The sequence below is a fragment of the Vigna umbellata genome, chromosome 5 (genome assembly GCF_029865625.1).
Source record: "Vigna umbellata cultivar VRB3 chromosome 5, Vumbellata_1.0, whole genome shotgun sequence".
NCBI lineage: Eukaryota > Viridiplantae > Streptophyta > Magnoliopsida > Fabales > Fabaceae > Vigna > Vigna umbellata.
In genome coordinates this window covers 2,069,858-2,089,550 of record NC_142169.1, presented here as the reverse complement: position 1 = coordinate 2,089,550, position 19,693 = coordinate 2,069,858, and the positions used below count along the sequence as shown (strand labels likewise).

Below are 19,693 nucleotides of genomic sequence, written 5' to 3'. Positions count from 1 at the left end.
TTTAATCTCTTGATATAATTTGATGTTTAAACCCTATTGTCATTCAAATGACTTTTATCCTGCAGGTTTATTCCATCTAGGGTTGCTTCCTAGGCCATCACACATTCAATTAAGCAACAGTTTCTAAGTCCATGGCCTACTTGGGGAGCAATTCCTGATGACGACAAAAAGCCATTCTGGGAGCGCTTTCAGGTGAACAATCTATTTAAGTAATTGTCCCTCTTATTTTACTATGTTATGTAATCAATGTTTGTTCTCTGCAATGTTACAGATGAAGGTGCAGTGGAAACCTGAACATGAAAGTCAGATACACAGAAATTTCCACATGAAAGCATCTCATCGACTGTCAGAGATGTTTAGGGATGCCCGCAATGCAAGACAGCGCCCTTACTGGCTGGGTGAACAAATTTGGAACTCTTTACTTGCTCATTGGAATACAGTAGAGTTTTGCAATAAATATGCCAAAGCCCAGAGGAACAGAGCGTCTGAAAGGGGTGGCACCCTGCATACTGGTGGGTCGATCACCATGAATGAGCATGCCATTCGTATGGTATAATTTCATTACATAACTTTTTCTTTCATATATAAGTTATGTATTTATTTCATACGTACTTGATATAATTGTAAATTATGTTACAGGCACAAGCTCTGGGACGGGCGGTCCATGTTGATGAGGTCTTTGCACAGACTCATGTAAGGAAGGGCACTAATCAATTCGTTGATGAAAGATCTCGGAAGACTCATGTAAGCAAATAACACTATTACTAATACTATTACTAATTTTTCAGTTAAGTTATTCTATCATTCCCTAACATTGCTTTTAATGTTTCAACAGGAAGAATTTTCTACGAGACTTTCACAGGTTAGATCTGAACATGAGTCAGCTCCTACACCGGATGATGTCAGTAATGCAGAAGATGACATCCGTAGGACACAGTGCTGGATCGACATCGTTGGTGGGAAGAAAAAGGGACGAGTGTACGGTGCAGGACAACTTGCTGCAAACTATACAGCATCGAGAGGAGGTACTCTGAAGCACCAACCTTCTTCTTCCACCACTACTCCTGACGAGGTCGTTCTCCGCCTCACGCAGGCACTGCAGCAACGTGACCAGGAAATCACTGATTTGAGAGCAGAGTTTACAAACTTCAAGGCCCTGGTCATGAGAGTGTTGCCTGGTACTTCACAGGATGAATTAGTTATCCCTCCGACCCAGCCACAACCCTCCTCGTCCCCCGCTGTCCCTCAGCAGCCCTCATCAGTCCAACCCTCATCAGTCCAACCCACAGCAGTCCAACCATCTATACCGGAGCAGGATGATGAAGATCATTCTGATGATAACTATGTATAGTATTGAATTCATTTTGTTATAATCAAGTTATAGAAACAATTGGATATTATCACATTTGGAGTTTACATCATTTGGATGTTAGATCAGTTGGATAATTTGGATGTTAGAATATCATTATGTTACATTCTTATATGTTATTAATATAAATACATGTTCTATGCATTAATGGATGTTCTATGGATATTATTGATCAATGATTGCATCTTTGAGATGCACATTATGCAGGTCTGTATGTGCTTGAAAATTGTTATGCAGGTCTGTTTGTGTATGAAAATTGTTATGCAGGTTTGTTGTTGGTTTCATAATAAATACAAATGTCTCTGACATCTCCCTCGAACTTATCGAAGGCTTTTGCCCTTCGGTAAATACCCACGTTCGCTGATTACCGAAGGCTTTCGCCCTTCGGTAATTACCGAGGGCTTTTGCCCTCAGTAAATTACCAAAGGGCAGAGGCCCTCGGTAAATGTTAGCGACAAGAGAATTACCGAGGGCTTTTTGGCCGTCGATAAGCCGTCTGTAAATGTATTCTACCGACGGTTTTGGGCTGTTTCCGAGGGCTTTTGGCCTTCGGTAATGCCCTTCTTTTTTGTAGTGCGTGAATATGAGAAATATATATTTTTTTCAAGAGTCAAGAGAGGATATGTATGTATATACCTACGTATTTTTATTCTCATATCCGTCCTAATATTCGTCTTATTTTGTTTAAATTTTATATATATATATATATATATATATATATATATATATATATATATATTATTCTCTTAGTTTTTAGTTTTATTTTTTTTCTTCCTTTACACACATTTACTTTTTTTAATTATTTGGCTTGTTTTATGTTCAATCATTATGGGATTAAGTTCGAAAGATGTATTACCAATTATAATGAATCAAATAGTTTGTATTATTTGAATATTTCTACTTTTTTTTTTCTCAAAGTATTTTATTCTTAATTTTTAGTGTGCAATTACGTAAACCTTTCATTTAGTAGGTAATATAAAAAGCTTATCTTTTTTAGTTTTTTATCCTTAATTTATGTATCGTATGACCCTTCTGACCCTATGAACCGAATGGTCCTACATACTGTATGGTCTTCCCGACCCCGTGAACCGAACCACTCTTCTTAGGTCGACCACTCATATCGGCCGACTGACCATCCCGGCTGACCAACCACCAAGCCAACCACCCAAACCGGCCGACCGACTAGGCCAGCCGACCAACCGCTAGGTCGATCGCATGGTTAGATTATAAACAGCGATAACTCATTAACACCCGAATGTAGGTTAAGGTGTCATTGGACCGTTATTAGGCCAGTGAAAGGTAAAAGCCCATTACATCCCATTACAACTACTATAAATAAAGGTCTCAGGTATGACTTCACACTAGACTGCACACACTGCACATTATGCACTACTTACATCACTTGTGATAACCGTTTGGTCATTTTACTAACTTGAGCATCGGAGCACCTTTAACAGGTACGCCCCTATCCGGCTTAGGGAAGGAGGGAGAGCGAGCTACGTCCGACAAGTCTGCAACACCCGTCCACTACAAGAATCGTCCATGCACTTCAATGTTCGTCCAACTCCCAACGTCTGTCCACTTGGAGCTATGTCTGACAAGTCTTCAACACTCGTTCGCTATAAGAATCGTCCATCCGCTTCAACGTTCCTCCAGCTCCCAACGTCCGTCTGCTTGCAGTAACGTCCGCCCGGTCTTCAACCTGAAGCACTTCGAACAATGTTTGTCCGTCTGGTCTTTAACGTCCACCCAATCTTCAATACAACCAGGAGCATTTTAGCAGGGGACCTCCAAACCTTACCAAAACATTTTGGCGCCCACCGTGGGGCCCGAGCGAGTATCCCCATTGTAGTCACAAGGAACTAGTGAGTGGTGCCTCAAAAGGACGTCAATTTAGCCTTTTGGACTCGTCCGCTCGGCCTCGTCCACTCAGCGTGGATGGTCGAGCTCCAACATCCTGCCTCTATTGTCTGGCCTAAAGTCTCGGCCATTCGGCGTCAAGCTCTCGCCCATCCGACCTCAAGCTCCCAGTAAACCGGCCTAGAATCTCGGTCATTAGGCGTCAAGTCTTGGTCGTCCGGCCTCAACTCTCGGCCATCCGACCTCAAGCTCTCGGTCATCCGGCCTCATGTCCCGGCCATCCGACCTCAACTCTCGGTGGTCCGGCCTCAAGCTCTGGGCCATTCGGCCTCAGGTACTTAGCCAAATCTGGCCTCTAGTATCCGACCATCCGGCCTCAACTCTCGGCCATTCGGCCTGAGGTACTTAGCCAAATTTGGCATCCAGCATCCGGCCATCCGACCTCAACTCTCGGCCATCAGGCCTCAAGTCTCGGTCGTCCGGGCTCAAGTCTCGGCCAATCAGCCTCAAGCTCTCGGCCCTTCGGCCTCAACCACTTAGCCAAATTTGGAATCCAACATTCGGCCTCTATTGTCCGGCCTCGACCAATTGGCCTCAACTTCTCGGCCTCCCATGCCCTCAAGAGTTCGGCCATAACTTTGTCTCAGGTACTTTCTCAAACATGGCCTCACAGGTACTTGACCTACCATTCAACGATGTACGTTCGGCCATACCTTAGCGTCGACTGTTGGGCCTTCCATGGCTTCACAGGTACTTAGCCAAATGTGGCGTCCAGCATCTGGCCATCCGGCCTCAACTCTCGACCATTCGGCCTCAAGTACTTAGCCAAATTTGGCATCCAGCATCCGGTCTCAACTCTCGGCAATCAGGCCTCAAGTCTCGGCCGTCCGGCCTCAACTCTCGGCCAGTCGGCCACAAGCTCTCGGCCCTTCGGCCTTAACCACTTAGCCAAATTTGGCATCCAGTACTCGGTTATTCGGCCTCCAAGGTACGTGTTCGACCTCTACCATTCAGCCATTCGGCCTCCGGTACTTAGCCAAAATTTGGCATCAAATATTCGGCCCTTCAACGTCAACCAGTAGGCCCTTCGGCCTCAACTGCTCAGCCATCCATGGCCTCAGGAATGGAAGCCAAAGTTTGCATCAAGCTTTCGACCTTAACACCTCGGGCAGTGAACGACGAGTTCATTACAGAACCACTGTCGCCCGATTCCAAATAAAGCCCAAATTGATGAACGGCGAATTCCTAAGGGAACCATTGTCAATTTGGTTGGGCAGTGAACGACGAGTTCATTACAGAACCACTATCGCCCGATTCCAGATAAAGCCCAAATTGATGAACGGTGAGTTCCTAAGGGAACCACTGTCAGTTTGGTCGGGTAGTGAACGACAAGTTCATTACAGAACCACTACCGCCTGATTCCAAATAAAGCCCAAATGGATGAACGGAGAGTTTCTAAGGGAAGCACTGTTAGTTTGGTCGTGCGGTGAATGACGAGTTCATTACATAACCATTGTCGCCTAGCTCCAAGTAAAACCCAAGTTGGGGAACGACACGTTTAGTAGATGAACCAGCGTCACCCCCTGGCCTTGCTTCGGCCTCAACTTGGTCTCCAAATTCTCGGCCTCCTCGGCTTCAACCTCTCGACCTCTAAAGGCCTTGATCGTTTAGCCTCCTCGGCCTCAACTTCTCGGCTTCTTCGGCCTCAACTCAGTTTCCAAAGGCCTCAACCGTTCAGCCTCCTCGGCCTCAACTTGGCCTCCAAAGGCCTCGACCATTCGGCCTTACTTCAGGCTCAACCTCTCGGCCTCCAAAGGTCTCGACCGTTTGGCTTCTTCGGCCTCAACTTGGCCTCCAAAGGCCTCAACTTCTCGACTTCCTCGGCCTCAACTTGGCCTCCAAAGGCCTTACCTTCTCGGCCTCGTCGGCCTCAACCTCTGGGCTGCCAAAGGCCTCGACCGTTCGGCCATCCGTGGCCTCAAGTACTTTGCCAAATTTGGCATCAAGTGTTCGGTCATTCGACCTCATAGCTGTTTTTCTTCAAAGGAATTCCGGCCGGCCTCCCCGAAGGTCGGCAATTGTGGATCTTCAATAAAGATATCCCGACCGGCCACACAGATAGTGGGCGACCATGGATCTTCACGACTTGTTACTTGTAAGGATCAGTAGATTATCCAGCTCGGCCGATGAAGGCACGACTCGTTTTTGCCTTTCATCCTCTCAACAAGCAGAGAGGACTTAAAGAAAAAAGCAAAACAAGAGATCCCATCCGTATCAGGAAGGTCATGCACAAAACCCCTTCGCATAATTTAAATCATGCTCGGGCTTGAGGGGCTTATGTACCGTATGGTCCTCCCAACCCCATGAACCAAACGACCCTTCTTAGGTCGACCACTCATACTGGCCGACCGACCATCCTGGCTGACCAACCACCAGGCCGACCATCCAGGCCGACCACCCATACCGGCCGACCGTCCAGGTCAGCCGACCAACCACCAGGCCGATCGCACGGTTAGATTATAAACAGTGATAACTCATTTACACCCTAAAGCAGGTTAAGGTGTCATTGGGCTGTTATTAGGCTAGTGAAAGGTAAAAGCCCATTACATTCCATTACGATTACTATAAATAAAGGTCTCAGGTATGACTTCACACCAGACTACACACACTACACATTATGCACTACTTGCATCACTTGTGATAATCGTTCGGTCATTTTACTGACTTGAGCGTCAGAGCACCTTTAATAGGTAGGCCCCATCCGGCTTGGAGAAGGAGGGAGAGCGAGCTACGTCCAACAAGTCTTCAACACCCGTTCGCTACAAGAATCGTCTGTTCGCTTCAACGTTCGTTCAGGTTCCAATGTCCGTCCACTTGGAGCTACGTCCGACAAGTCTTCAACACTCGTCCGCTATAAGAATCGTCTGTCAGATTCAACATTCCTCCAGCTCCCAACGTCCGTCCGCTTGGAGTAACGTTCGCCTGGTCTTCAACCCGAAGAGCTTCGAACAGCGTTTGTCCGTCTAATTTTTAACGTCCACCTAGTCTTCAATATAACCAGGAGTGTTTTAGCAGGGGACGTCCAAACCCTACCCAAACAGTTTCATTTATTTTACTAATTCTTTTTGCATTATCTATTAAAAGTTTGACTAGTTTGTTATATCTTAAAAGTTTTTCTTAAGTTTTACTTTTTCATCTTATCGCATTTAATTTTGCATTTGTTTTTCTTTCTAATTTTCGTTAAATTGTCTATCAAATAGTTTTTAAGACACGTTTTATCATTTTTACTTATTTATAATATTTTCATTTGGTTGTTTATTTTTATAATGTAAAATACCATTACGATTATTTTTTTTATAATTAATTTTATTTCCAACTCATTATCATAAATATACTTTTTATCACCATAACTATATACATACATTTTATTTATCATATTATAATAACTTAATGTCATTGTAGTGAATTTTATTGGGTTAAATATGTTTTTAGTCCCTAAACTATCAAGCGAATTTGTTTTTAGTCCCTCTTTCAAACTAAGCTACATTTCGGTCCTTCTCCATAAGGAAACCATAATTTTTCGTCCTTCAAAACCAACAGCATTAAAAACCAGCTCAGGTGGCTAACATGTGTCACGTCATTTTTTCTCTGACACTCAGTAAACTTTTCCCAGCTTTTCTCCCTTCGTGTCATCTCCTTCCTTGCATCTTCTGCACGTTCTTCTCTTCTGTGTTTTCTTCCAAACTTCTGTGTGCTCTGCCTCTTGATCTTTGATGCCGTTAGCTGCGGCGGCACCTCCCGCTACCGCTATCGCCAGTGTGGTGGTGGCGAAGGAAACGTTGGTGACTTTAGCTTGGTGGCTAGCCATCTAGAGAAGGAGGAGAGGTCAGAGAAGAGGTCGGAGAAGTTGTCGGATTTGCTGAACGCGGTGGAGACGAAAACAGATGCGGAGGCGGAGAGGAAAGAGGAGGCATTGGCGAAGCTGAAGCGAGTGGTGAAGGAGTTGCGCGAAGAAGACCTCTCGATGCGAAGAATTGCGGCGGAGAGAGTGAGGTCACTGGCGAAGGAAGATGTCGAAGCGAGAGCGAATCTCGCAGTGCTCGGAGTAATTCCTCCTCTCGTCGAAATGCTCGATTCGGAAGACGCTCATTCACAACTCGTTCGCTCTATGCTTTGCTCAATCTCGGAATCAGTAACAATGCGTGCGTAATTTTCATTTTCATTCAAAATCCACCGTGGTGTTTACCCAAATATTCATATATCTGAATTTTAATGTTAATTTAATTATTTCAGAAACAAAGCGACTGTAGTGAAAATCGACACTGTACACAAGATGCTAAAACTAATTGAATCAAGTGATTCAAATTCGTCAGTGGCCGAAGGGATTGTTACGAATTTCCTTGGATTGAGCGCTTTGGATTCAAATAAACCCATAGTTGGTTCCTCCGGTGCAATACCATTCCTTGTTAGCACCCTAAAAAGTTTAGAGGCTAGTAAAACCGTACCACAATCCCAATGGCAAGTGAAGCAAGATGCTCTGCGCGCTTTGTACAATCTTTCAATATGATTGTACAACCTTTTGGTTATTCTAGAGACTGATTTGGTTTGGTTTTTAGTTAGCTCGGAAGAGAGCGTCCAGAATATTTGAGTGTTTGAGGGTGGACAAGGGGAAACCTTGGTTGATCTCATCAACCATTATAAATGGGAAGGGGGTTGAGTTTCATGGTGGTGAAGATGAAGGACTTCAAGATCTGGCTCCCAGGGGATGACCGTGGGAAGGAAGGGGCGACTCGCGATCACGGCGGTGGCGACTCGCGATCATGGCGGTGGCGACTCGTGGAGGTGGTTGTGGTAGAGTCAAAGGGAGAGGGAGGGAGAGGAGATGAGAAAGATTGACTAATGTCAAAAAAAAAATGACGTGACACACCACCATTAGCCACCTTAGCTGATTTTTAACGTCGTTGGTTTTGGAGGACAAAAAATTATGGTTTCCTTAAGGAGAAGGATCAAAATGTAGCTTAGTTTGAAAGAGAGACTAAAAACAAATTCGCTTGATAGTTTACGGGCTAAAAACATATTTAACCCGAATTTTATTTATGACCGTCTAGATTGAAGTTGAAAGAATAAAAGATTTATGCTCCATTTTAATTATTATTAGTTTAATTATTATTCTTTATGCAATTTCATTAAAATGATATATTATAATTTTTATTAATGTATAAAAAAAGATTTCATTAGAATTTGAAAAAAAAAATAAAGAGATATTTATAATAATTATAAACTACTATAATTATTTTTTATAATTTTTTACAAATATTTCTTTTAATTTTATTAACTTTATTTCATCATTATATTTATAAAAATTAATAAATATTTTATTATAATGAAATTTTATTTAGTACTTTAATTTAATATATATAATTATATTTTCTTTTAAATATTTAATATTAAAAAATAAAAATTCATCTTTAAAAATTAAATATTTCATAATATCAAGTTTTTTTATCATGATTTTGATTTTTTAAAATTAATTAATTAATATTAAAATAGTAAGAATATAAATAGCAAGTTCAATATAAATATATCATTTAATTGGAGATGAAATAAAAGAATTATATAGACATGTGAATGGATTTTTGTTAGAAATGAGTACATGATAATCAAATTCTTCTTGATCCCCTCGATTTCCATCCTTACTCTTATTGTTTATATAATCAAAATGTCACGGTGTTAATTTTGAAATAATTTTTTAAATTAGTTGGTGTCGTTTTAAATTAGTAAATATTTTAATGATTACTCATGACATTATTTCAAATACACATTGTTAATAATGAGTCATAACAAGTTAAGTGTATTTTTTACAACATGTTTTACAATTCAAAATAACTGTAAAAAATCATGAAATAACATTAATTATATACAATTTTCAAATTACTGATTGTAATATAATAGTAATCTTCTAACTTATTTTATTAAAAATACTGATTAATCAGTTTAAAATAAAACATCTATCAGAAAAAGCAGTTGCAAGACCCAAATTGAAAATAATAAATATCTAAATTTCAAAAGATTCACAGGTAAAAAACTTATTTGAACCCTAAGTATAATCATTTGTAAAAGCAGTGGCGAATCAAAATCCAAAACGGCACTATTTAGCTTCAAACCCTATCTCTCTCCGCTTTTCTCCAATTTAGAGAATGCCAGACATGCTTGACCACAACGGCGCTCCCATCAGTTCAGTAAACGCCACCCCCAGCCGCGTGGCCACCATAAGCGTGGTGGATCACTGTCTCCCTTACGAAACCCACAACCTATACGATGTTACTTTCCACACTCATACCATCCACACCCTCCTCACCTCCGATCCCTCCCTCGTTCATTCTTGGATCTCCACCAACGTCCGCAGCAATCAAACTGGGCTCATGGTGGGCCTGGACATCGAGTGGCGGCCCAACACGCAGCGCAACATGCAGAATCCTGTTGCCACACTCCAACTATGTCTTGGTCAACACTGCCTCGTCTTCCAGATCCTTCACTCCCCTTCAATTCCTTCTTCACTAGTTTCCTTCCTTGCTGATTCCAATGTCACATTCTTTGGTGTTGGGATAGAAGAAGACGCTGAGAAGCTTCTAGAAGATTACAATCTCCATGTTGTTAATATTCGCGACCTTCGTTCTTTTGCGGCAGAGAAGCTTCGTGACAGGGAATTGAACCGAGCCGGGATTAAATCGTTGGGCCTCCGCGTGCTGGGTTTGGAGTTTGAGAAGCCCAAACGAATCTCGAGGAGTAGGTGGGACAATCCCTGGCTCACTCCACAGCAGATTCAGTACGCGACTGTCGATGCGTTTCTCTCTTACGAGATTGGACGCAGATTGAGTGTGTAAGTTAATTAATAGTATGGTTTCTCTGATCGCATTTTTAGGAAAGAAAAATTAAAGAAAAAAATTGACTTTTGTATAAATTAAAAATAAGAATTAAAAAAAAGAAAGTTAATTTTAATTCTTATTTTATTTTCTTATAAATGCTTACAGAGAAACCATTATTAGCTTATTTACTACAATTTACAGTTTTAGCCGCGCTAACTACAATTCCATGTGTTTATATCTGTATTGTTATATATATTTATGTTGCTACTGATTATGTTTATGTGTGTTTTCAAGAACTCATGATAATAAGGTTTTATTTATTTTGAGATATCATAATATGTGTATGGTATTAAAACAAAGTAGTTGGGTTGACTCTTATTTGGTTATATTATAATTTTTAACATTATATATTGGTTTTTAATTAAAGAAAATTTAATGTGTTTTTGTCCGTAAAATTAGAAATGCTCAAAAAGTATAAAGTGATAAATATTAAATAAAATGATAATTACAAGATAAAATTTTGCTTACAAAATGAAACTATTAAATAAAATGACAATTACAAAAATGAAAAAAAAATTGAATATATATTTTATTCGTTTTTTACTACATAATAATACCTAATTTTGTAGGCACTTTTTGTTTTAAGAGTTACCACTTCCATTTCCATGTATTTTGTTGTATTGTTGGCTATTTAATAAACTTTTTAATTTAATAAACGCATCCTTTTGGTATTAATTGTAATACATACTTTTTATTCTTTTCAAATTTGTACTGGACTTGATACATAAGTATTATTTTGATGGTCAACATTATAATTATTAGAGTAAATTGATGGTAAAGTTGTACCGTTTGGGCCATCGCTTTAATTAGGTTAGTGTTAAAGGTAACTAGATGAAAAAGCTTCATGGGTGTTAGGTCATAATTGAGCTAGAGCTAAAGTTGTTGTTATTTAATCAATGGACGGAGCAAATAAACAATTAATAAGTCTTAATTAATAAGTTAAGATAGTCATTGAAGTAGTTATAACTAATTGACAATTAATTAAAATATTAACTGTTTGTTGGTAATAGGTCGGAACTAACTGTAAGTTCAATCTAATATATATATATATATATATATATATATATATATATATATGTATGTATGTATGTTTGACAAAAAAAGTCAGGTAACCAATTATGAGTATTCATTTTCTATTGAATATTGTTACTATTATCACACAAAGTCCTTGACTTGAGCGTCGGAGTGCCTTTTGCAGGTACCCTATTCTGAGTACTCATTTTCTATTGAATATTATCACTATTATTAGGCAAAATTACTGTCGAAGTGTCTTTTGCGAATACTCTCCCACTTGGCTCGAATTAGAAGAATTTGAAGTAGGAGGTTCAAAGGTTAGAAGATAAGGAAGAAGACAACATAAATTATATACAAAACATATTATATTATATTATATATATATATATATATATATATGTATATGTATGTACATACATATATGTATATGTATGTACATACATATACATATATATGTATATCTACATGTATATACATATATATGTATATATACATACATAAATATATATATATATATACATACATATATATACATACATACATACATACATATACATACATATATACATACATATATACATACATATACATATACATACATATATACATATATATATACATACATATATATATATATGTATACATACATATATATATATATGTATATATATATATATATATTCAAGAGCTCATATCATGAAAAGAAAAAAAAAATTATTAATTAAATATCATGTAATATTGTTAAAATTAGTTAATTATATATCTAACGCATTTTTGTTGTAAGTATCTTTAACAATTTATTTTAAAGAGATCTTTACATGTAAAAACATTGTACAATATCTTGTCTTGAACTCATGCTTTTTTTTATAAGGTTAGATATTTTTCAGTTTTTAAATTTTAATGTAAAATTTGAATTTGTTCATATATGAAAAATTAATATATTTTCATTTTTAAACTTTAAAAATAAATTTGTTTTGAGAAATAAAGCTTAATTTTCTCTTCATGTTTTATTAAATTTGAATTATATTAAAACTGAAAAGAGAATAGGCTTGGATTAAATTTCAGAATCAAAGTCGTTTTCTTTATTTTTTTAATTCTTTTTCTAATTGTTTGATGCTCATATTTTAAGACAATCAAAACCTATGGAAATATAATCTAATAATATTTTAATTTTAAAATATTTAAATATTATTCTTCATATTTATTAAATAAAATTTTAACTTGTAATTGTCATGTTAGCTATTTGAGCAATTCTAATTTTAATAAAATATTAAATTTTCTCGAATTTAAAATTAATATATAATTTTTTAAAAATTATTATATAAGTTATATTAAAACTTATATTAATAGAGACAAATGTTAAGATGGGTTGATTATGATTGAGATTGGATAGTTCAAATCAAAGGACAATACAAATTATTTTAAAATAAAGTGTGAGATGGACCGATTCAAATGATGGTTGAGACAAGTCGGTTATGGCAAAAGATGAAAACAATTTGTATAGGTAAAAAATCAAGACGAATCGTTCAGGGTTAAAGGTCAAAACATGTCGTTCAATGTAGAATGTGAACAATGACCAGTTCACGTTAAAGATTGAGACAAATTTTCCTAAGAAGAATATAAAGACTCATTGACTAATGCCGAAGGTGGGGACAGGTCGATCTAGGCCTAAGGTAGAGATCATCCAACTCGAGCCGAATGTCAAGATGCAACATCTGTGATTGATGGTCAAAACAGATCGGTCTATACAAGGATAACTCGAGCAGAAGTTCAAGATTAGTTAACTTGGGAGAAAGGTTGAAACATGTAAATTCAAGACAAAGGTTGTGTCTTATAAGCACAATCAAATGTCTAATCGAGTTGGTTTATGCAAAAGTTTGGACTAAGTTTGCCTAAGTGATGACAAATTTATGAACACCGAAAAACGGCGCCACAAACTTGTTTAACAATCGGCAAGTGTGACCGAATCGTATCAAGTAATAAAACAAGGTAAGACCAAGTATCGTTTTCCCAAAGGACTCACAGCCTAGTTTAGCTATGTGATTTGTTGATTATTTGAGACTTGTGAACAATTGATTGTAGGTTTAAATGCAAGAGACAGTAATTAAATATGTATGCATGAATGTTGATCAATGGAAAAGAACAAAACAAACACTTCAATGAATTATATGGATGAGTATGTTGTTGGGGTTATCAATTTCATCTTATCCACTCTCATATTTTCAGGAATTCATCATTCTTATCATCAATGCTAATGCCACTCTCTAAATTACCTTGCAAGAAGGCCTATCCCTAATTACGAGTTCATACAATTCCTAGCATTCCTAGTAATTAGTTCTTAAAGTTCAGGAGCTTAAAGGCAACCAATATGCTATTGGGAGAAATTCCCCGGATCTAGACTTCCCCGTACGTTCCCGTATCGACAAAATCAATAATCATGGCAATGAATGAGTTAAACAAAGCAAGCAATAAGCAAAGAGGAAAAACCCTAGCTAAAGATGAAAGAAAGCATATATCTTAATATAAGACATTAAATCATAAATTCCATATATGAGAGTTTCACAAGACTACATTGATTCCCCAACAACAATACAAGGTTTAGTTCACCATATTCATGGTGAAAGTAGATGAACAATAATGAAAGAATGAAAGATAGAACCCTAGAAAGAGGAGGACGTAGCTTGAGCATCCAAGATCTTCCTTCAAGGGGTGGAAAAGAGAGTGTTTGCTTCGTCTCTGCCAAAGATACAAACCGTAGGACGTCCTAAAGCTTATATACTATTCTAAAATTACAGAAAATTAGGCCCAAGCCCAAAATAGTGCCGCTCAGCGGTAAGTGCATGAGTTGTTTTCTTCCCCTCAATGGCCAAATCACCCCTCAGCGGATCCAACGTGACTATCTGAGTGCCGCTCAGCAGTAAACTGCCGCTGAGCGGCAGTTGCGGCTTCTCCTTTTGCACTTTTTGATGTCTTTTCTGATTCCATCTCTATCCTTCTTCACTTCTTTCACCAAATTCACCTTAAAACCTGCACAAAAACACTGAAATCAAGCATAAACCTGTCCAGCTCTCTTATTTCTAAAAATATGACCAAAAACATGATTTCAAGCTAGTTTCTAAGTGTTAAAGGTTGCTTTTAGTATCAATTTTAAGCATGAAAATAACAGTTTTTCAATTGTTATCACTATGCTGAAAGTCGAATCGAGTTAACCTAAATCAGAGGTCATATCCAATCAAGTCATGTAAAAGGTTAAGCTAGGTTGACTCGATCCATAATTTAGTCCAGTCACTACATACCCATATTTGAATTGAGTCAACTTAGACTCATATTCAAACTATGTCAACTATGTCAACAAGAGTCACATATTGAAATCAATTGATTGATTGAGAGAAGTCGATTATATCAAAATTGAATTTGTTGTATAAACTCATATTACTACGAATCTACCGCTAACCTTTGGCATCGTTTTCCTTATACATTTTGTTTCTGCTGAAAGGGACCGAGGGAAACTCTTGCTGCTACCGCTCGAGAACGCTCCTCCTTCACCGATCGGTCATTCTCGCTTCTGCCTTACCTCCTGACTCTTACTCTCTCAATATCAAAGTGGGGTGACCTGCAGAAAACACTCCGACGCTGAAGTCAGAATTTATCTTCGCAAGTTTATTGAAAATTAGTCAAAATCAGAGAATTTACCTTCTCAATTGATTGTTATTTATATGGTTTTAGAGAATATTATCCATTAATTTACCTCTTAATGACGATAAATGTTCACCTTAACTGCTCGACAATGACCGTTACTGATCGGTTTGCATCTTCCTTTATCAAGACCTTCAATTGTATTGTCGATATTTGCAAGGGTGGGAAGACGTAGAGTCACGACTGTAAAATTTAGGCGAGAAAGGCAAAAGTGAACCGTACCGTCAAATCTTTCTGCAAATGAACCGTCAGATCGCCCAGACCGTCAGATTTTTCTGCAAATGAACCGTCAGATCGCCCAGACTGTCAAATCTTTCTGCAAATGAACCGTCAGATCTTTCTGCGTTTGACGCTCCAAATTTGCTTGGTGAATCGCTTTTTACCTTGTATAAATAGGCACACCTTTGCCCTAATTTTTTACTCCTTTCTTCTCGCCGTCGCCACTGTCTTCTGCTTTACACTCTCGTTCCTATCCTCCTCATCCTCGTCCTCTCAGGTAATCATGTCTTCCGATTTCTCCGACGAAGAGGGCAGGGGGTACGCCGACGACGATGTTGGTACTCCATCTTCCTCCTTGGTTGCCATTACTGGTCAGGGTGTTGGGGCTTCTCTGTTAGGGAACTCCTTCGATCTCCTAGTAGATAGCGATGCTCCTGAGGAAGTTGCCATCCAAGTGGACTCCTCCGGCGCTTGGGATGGGAAACCCAGGGCTTGGCCTGTTGTTCCCGGCTACGATTGGGCTCCTCATGAAGTTAGACAAATTTCTTCCTCCTTCCACCACCGCCACCCATTTAGGGAGTTGATCCGTAATATCTGTTTGGTAAAGGCGGCTGAAGACACTAGATATTTTAGACTAGCCATCTACCAAATGACGGAGCGCGTCTGCCACGATCGAGGGAATTACCCTATTGACTTCTTTTATGTCTATGCTACTATGTTCAAAGATTTAAAGGTTCTTCTCCCTTTTATGGACTTCCAAGTGGGCGTGCTGAGGGAGCTTAATGTGGCTCCTACGCAGCTACACCCGAACGGCTGGGCATTTATGCAAGCGTTCTCCACCATCTGTTCTGGCTTAGCGCTTAGCCCGACGCCTGCGGCTTTCCTCTACATTTTTCATGTACAGCTTCATCTGACCAAGCCGTGGGTTTCCCTTCGCACGATCGGGAATAGGAATCTGCTGTCCCACTTCAACAGCTCGTATAAGGACTTTAAAGGGCACTTCTTTAAAGTCGTGCCTTTGGAGACTGGGTACCAAAGTTTCTGTTTCCCGAACGGAGAAGCTAAGTTTCCCTTCTATTGGACCAGAGACCCAAGGAAGGTTATTTCCTGGCCCAAGCCCCGGATGACACCCAAGGACCTGGATTTAATAAACCAACTGTGCCAGCTGCCTCCCAAGTCCTCTTGCTGCCCTCTGATCGGTTTTCTAAGCAACAAGAACCTCCCTTCTAACATGTTTAGTAAGTTATTTATGACCGTCCTTTGTTGAGCAGTCATTTGGAACTTATCTAAATTTATTTTTGATGTGCAGACTACCTGTCCAAGATGGATCTGGCCAGAAGCAGCACGTTCGCCCGCCTGTTTGCGCAGAGAGGGGGGGATTTAAGGAAAACCGGAGGGGGCTCTTCTCGTGTTCTGACTACTGCCACCGTCCCTGCAACATCCTTACCAGTCCAAAAAGCACCACCTCCTCCACCCGCTGCTAAAGTCCCGTCGCCTAAATCCACTCATCGTCCTGCTAACGAGGCTCCTCTGTCGGAGCCTGCTCAGAAGAAGAAAGGAAAGAGGAAGGTCGTTCGGGAATCTTCCGCCGAGTCCAAGCGTGCTAAGAGGACTCTGCCCGACAGACCTCCCCTCTCGGGACCGTTGAGTCCCAACTCGTGGGTGGCAAAGCGCATCCACTTTGATCTTTTTGCTGAGGAAAAGGCTCTAGTCAGCGGGATGACCGAGGAAGAGGCCTCCAATATGGCTATGGAGCTGGCCGCTCGGTCGACAATGTGTCTAGCTTATGCCGCTCAGAAGAGAGCCTCGACTTCCACAGAGCTTCAGGCTCTCCAAGAGAAGTACGATGTCGTCGTGAAGGACAACCAAGACTTGACCCTCTGCCTAGCCGAGACGGAAAGGATAGCGGACGAGGACAAGAAAAAAGACAACACGCTGCTCGCCGAGGCCCGCACCGCTCAACGTCGCATGCAAAGGTCCCTTGACGATCTAAAGCTTGACCTTCAAAAAGCGACTACCTCGCAGAAAGAGTTGGTGACTGAGAGGGATGAGCTTCGGGATCAAGTGCTCAAAGTAGAGGCGAACAACAAATTCTTGGGGGACGAAGTAATGAATGAGCATCTGCTCGGTTTTGAAAAAGCGCTCGCCCAATGCAACCTCCTTTTTCAAGTTCCCACCGACGATCCCCGCCTTAACGTGAGCATGATGGTGGTGGGTGAGAAACTAGTTCCGATCCATGTTCTTCCATCCTCACCTATGGCCGTCCCAAATGTCGAAGCTGTTGAAGTAATCGAAGAGACCGATGGGGCTGATGTCCAACCCTAGGTCTTAGACATAGAATTTTACTGCTTTTTTTACCTTTGTGCCTTGTAATAGACTTTGTTTTAAATGAATATACGCCTATTGAGCACTTATTTTGGACACATATGCCTCGTATTTAATTTCATACTTTATTTATCAAGTCTTCGCGAATGACCCTTTATTGCTGCTCGGTTTAGGTCTTAGGAGTTCACTAGGAGCGTGCCCTAAGACCAAGGTGAGAGTTGACAAAAGAAATCTGCCTCACCCGCTCGGGTTAGGTCTTAGGAGCTCTCTAGAAGCGTGCCCTAAGACCAAGGTGAGAGTTCACGAAAGAAATCTACCTCACCCACTTGGTTTAGGTCTTAGGAGCTCTCTAGAAGCGTGCCCTAAGATCAAGGTGAGAGTTCACAAAAGAAATCTACCTCACCTGCTCGGTTTAGGTCTTAGGAGCTCTCTAGAAGCGTGCCCTAAGACCAAGGAAAGAGTTCACAAAAGAAATCTGCCTCACCTGCTTGGTTTAGGTCTTAGGAGCTCTCTACAAACGTGCCCTAAGACCAAGGTGAGAGTTCACAAAATAAATCTACCTCACCCGCTCGGTTTAGGTCTTAGGAGCTCTCTAGAAGCGTGCCCTAAGACCAAGGTGAGAGTTCACAACATAAATTTGCCTCACCCGCTCGGTTTAGGTCTTAGAAGCTCTCTAGAAGCGTGCTCTAAGACCAAGGTGAGAGTTCACGAAAGAAATCTGCCTCACCCGCTCAGCTGCTAAAACATCATAAAATTCTTGGAATGTGATGAAAATCATAGTATTATTGATATGCAATAAGAAGTACAAAGTCGTTTCTTAGCTGAAATAAAACTTTAAGTGCAACGCATTCCATGTATTGGGTATAGCCTTTCCTGTCGGATACTCCAAACGGTATGCTCCGTTCTTTAAATTTTCGACCACCCTGAAGGGACCTTCCCAGTTTGCCGCTAACTTCCCTGCCGCCCGGTGTCGTCGGGCTTCCGCCGTCTTTCTCCACACTAAATCTCCTTCAATGAATTGTCGGGGTTTCACCTTGGTGTTGTAGCGTCTCGTAAGAAGTCTTTTCTAGGCCTCCGCTCGGATCATTGCAACCTCTCTTCGTTCATCTAAGGTGTCTAGCTCCACTCGGAGCTCATCATTATTATTCTGCAAACTTTGAATCCCCCTTCTGACGGTAGGTTCCCCTACTTCTACTGGTAACATAGCGTTCATTCCATATGTAAGGTGGAACGGGGTTTCTCCAGTTGTACCGTGCGGTGTGCAACGGTATCCCCAAAGGACTTCCTGAAGCTCATCCACCCAGGCTCCCTTAGCACCTCCCAACCTTTTCTTCAGCTCCACAACAATGACTTTATTGGCCGCTTCCACCTGTCCGTTCGTCTGTGGATGCTCGACCGAGCTCGTTACATGTTTAATTCCCAGCTTTTTATAAAAATCCCCCAATCGCTTATCAACGAACTGCCGCCCGTTGTCCGTAACTATAGTTTTGGGGATTCCAAATCGGCATATGAGTGTCCATACGAACTTTTGAACCCTCGCCGCCGTGATTGTTGCGAGCGGCTCTGCTTCTACCCACTTGGTAAAATAATCAACTGCTACTAGCAAGAATTTCTTCTGCGCTCGGCCTATTGGAAAAGGTCCCACAATATCCATTCCCCATTGTTGATAACAGTTGAAAAACTGTTATTTTTATGATTAAAATTGACACTAAAAGCAACCTTTACACTTAGAAACTAGCTTGAAATCATGCTTTTCTTTATATTTTTGGAAATAAGAGAGCTGGACAGGTTTATGCTTGATTTCAGTGTTTTTGTGCAGGTTTTAAGGTGAATTTGGTGAAAGAAGTGAAGAAGGAGAGAGTTGAAATCAGAAAAGACAACAAAAAGTGCAAAAAGGAGAAGCCGAAGTCACCGCTCAGCGGCAGTTTACCGCTGAGCGGCACTCTGGAAGTCACGTGAGGTCCGCTGAGGGGCAAAATGGCCGCTGAGGGGAGAAAACAAGTCACGCACTCATCGCTGAGCGGCACTTTAATGGGCTTGGACTTGACTTTTTGTAATTTACGAATGATATATAAGCTTTAGGGTTTCCTAGGGTTAGGCATCTCTGGCTGGAACGAAGCAAACACTCTCTCTTCCACCCCTTTGAAGGAGGATCTTGGATGCTGAGGCTTCCTCTTCACCTTTTTAGGGTTTATTCTTTCATTCTTTCATTGTAATTCATATAGGTTCACCATGAATATGGTGAACTAAACTCTGTATGTTTGTTGGGGAATCAATGTAATCT

General features: G+C 40.3%; 2 protein-coding genes across 2 annotated transcripts; both read left to right on the top strand.

Annotated features, from left to right (window-relative positions):
• The first annotated feature begins 1,162 nt into the window (after nt 1-1,162).
• LOC124827669 (uncharacterized) lies at nt 1,163-7,877 on the top strand. Its single transcript, XM_088114751.1, is given in 6 exon segments — nt 1,163-1,345; nt 4,901-5,394; nt 6,161-6,231; nt 6,994-7,379; nt 7,382-7,431; nt 7,523-7,877. Coding segments are annotated over 6 exon segments (1,539 nt in total).
• Nucleotides 7,878-9,288: 1,411 nt separating this feature from the next.
• On the top strand, nt 9,289-10,425 carry LOC124827667 (3'-5' exonuclease-like). The gene has a single exon (XM_047300774.2). The coding sequence runs from the start codon at nt 9,427-9,429 to the stop codon at nt 10,111-10,113; it is 687 nt and encodes a 228-aa protein (XP_047156730.1). The 5' UTR covers nt 9,289-9,426; the 3' UTR covers nt 10,114-10,425.
• Nucleotides 10,426-19,693: the final 9,268 nt, after the last annotated feature.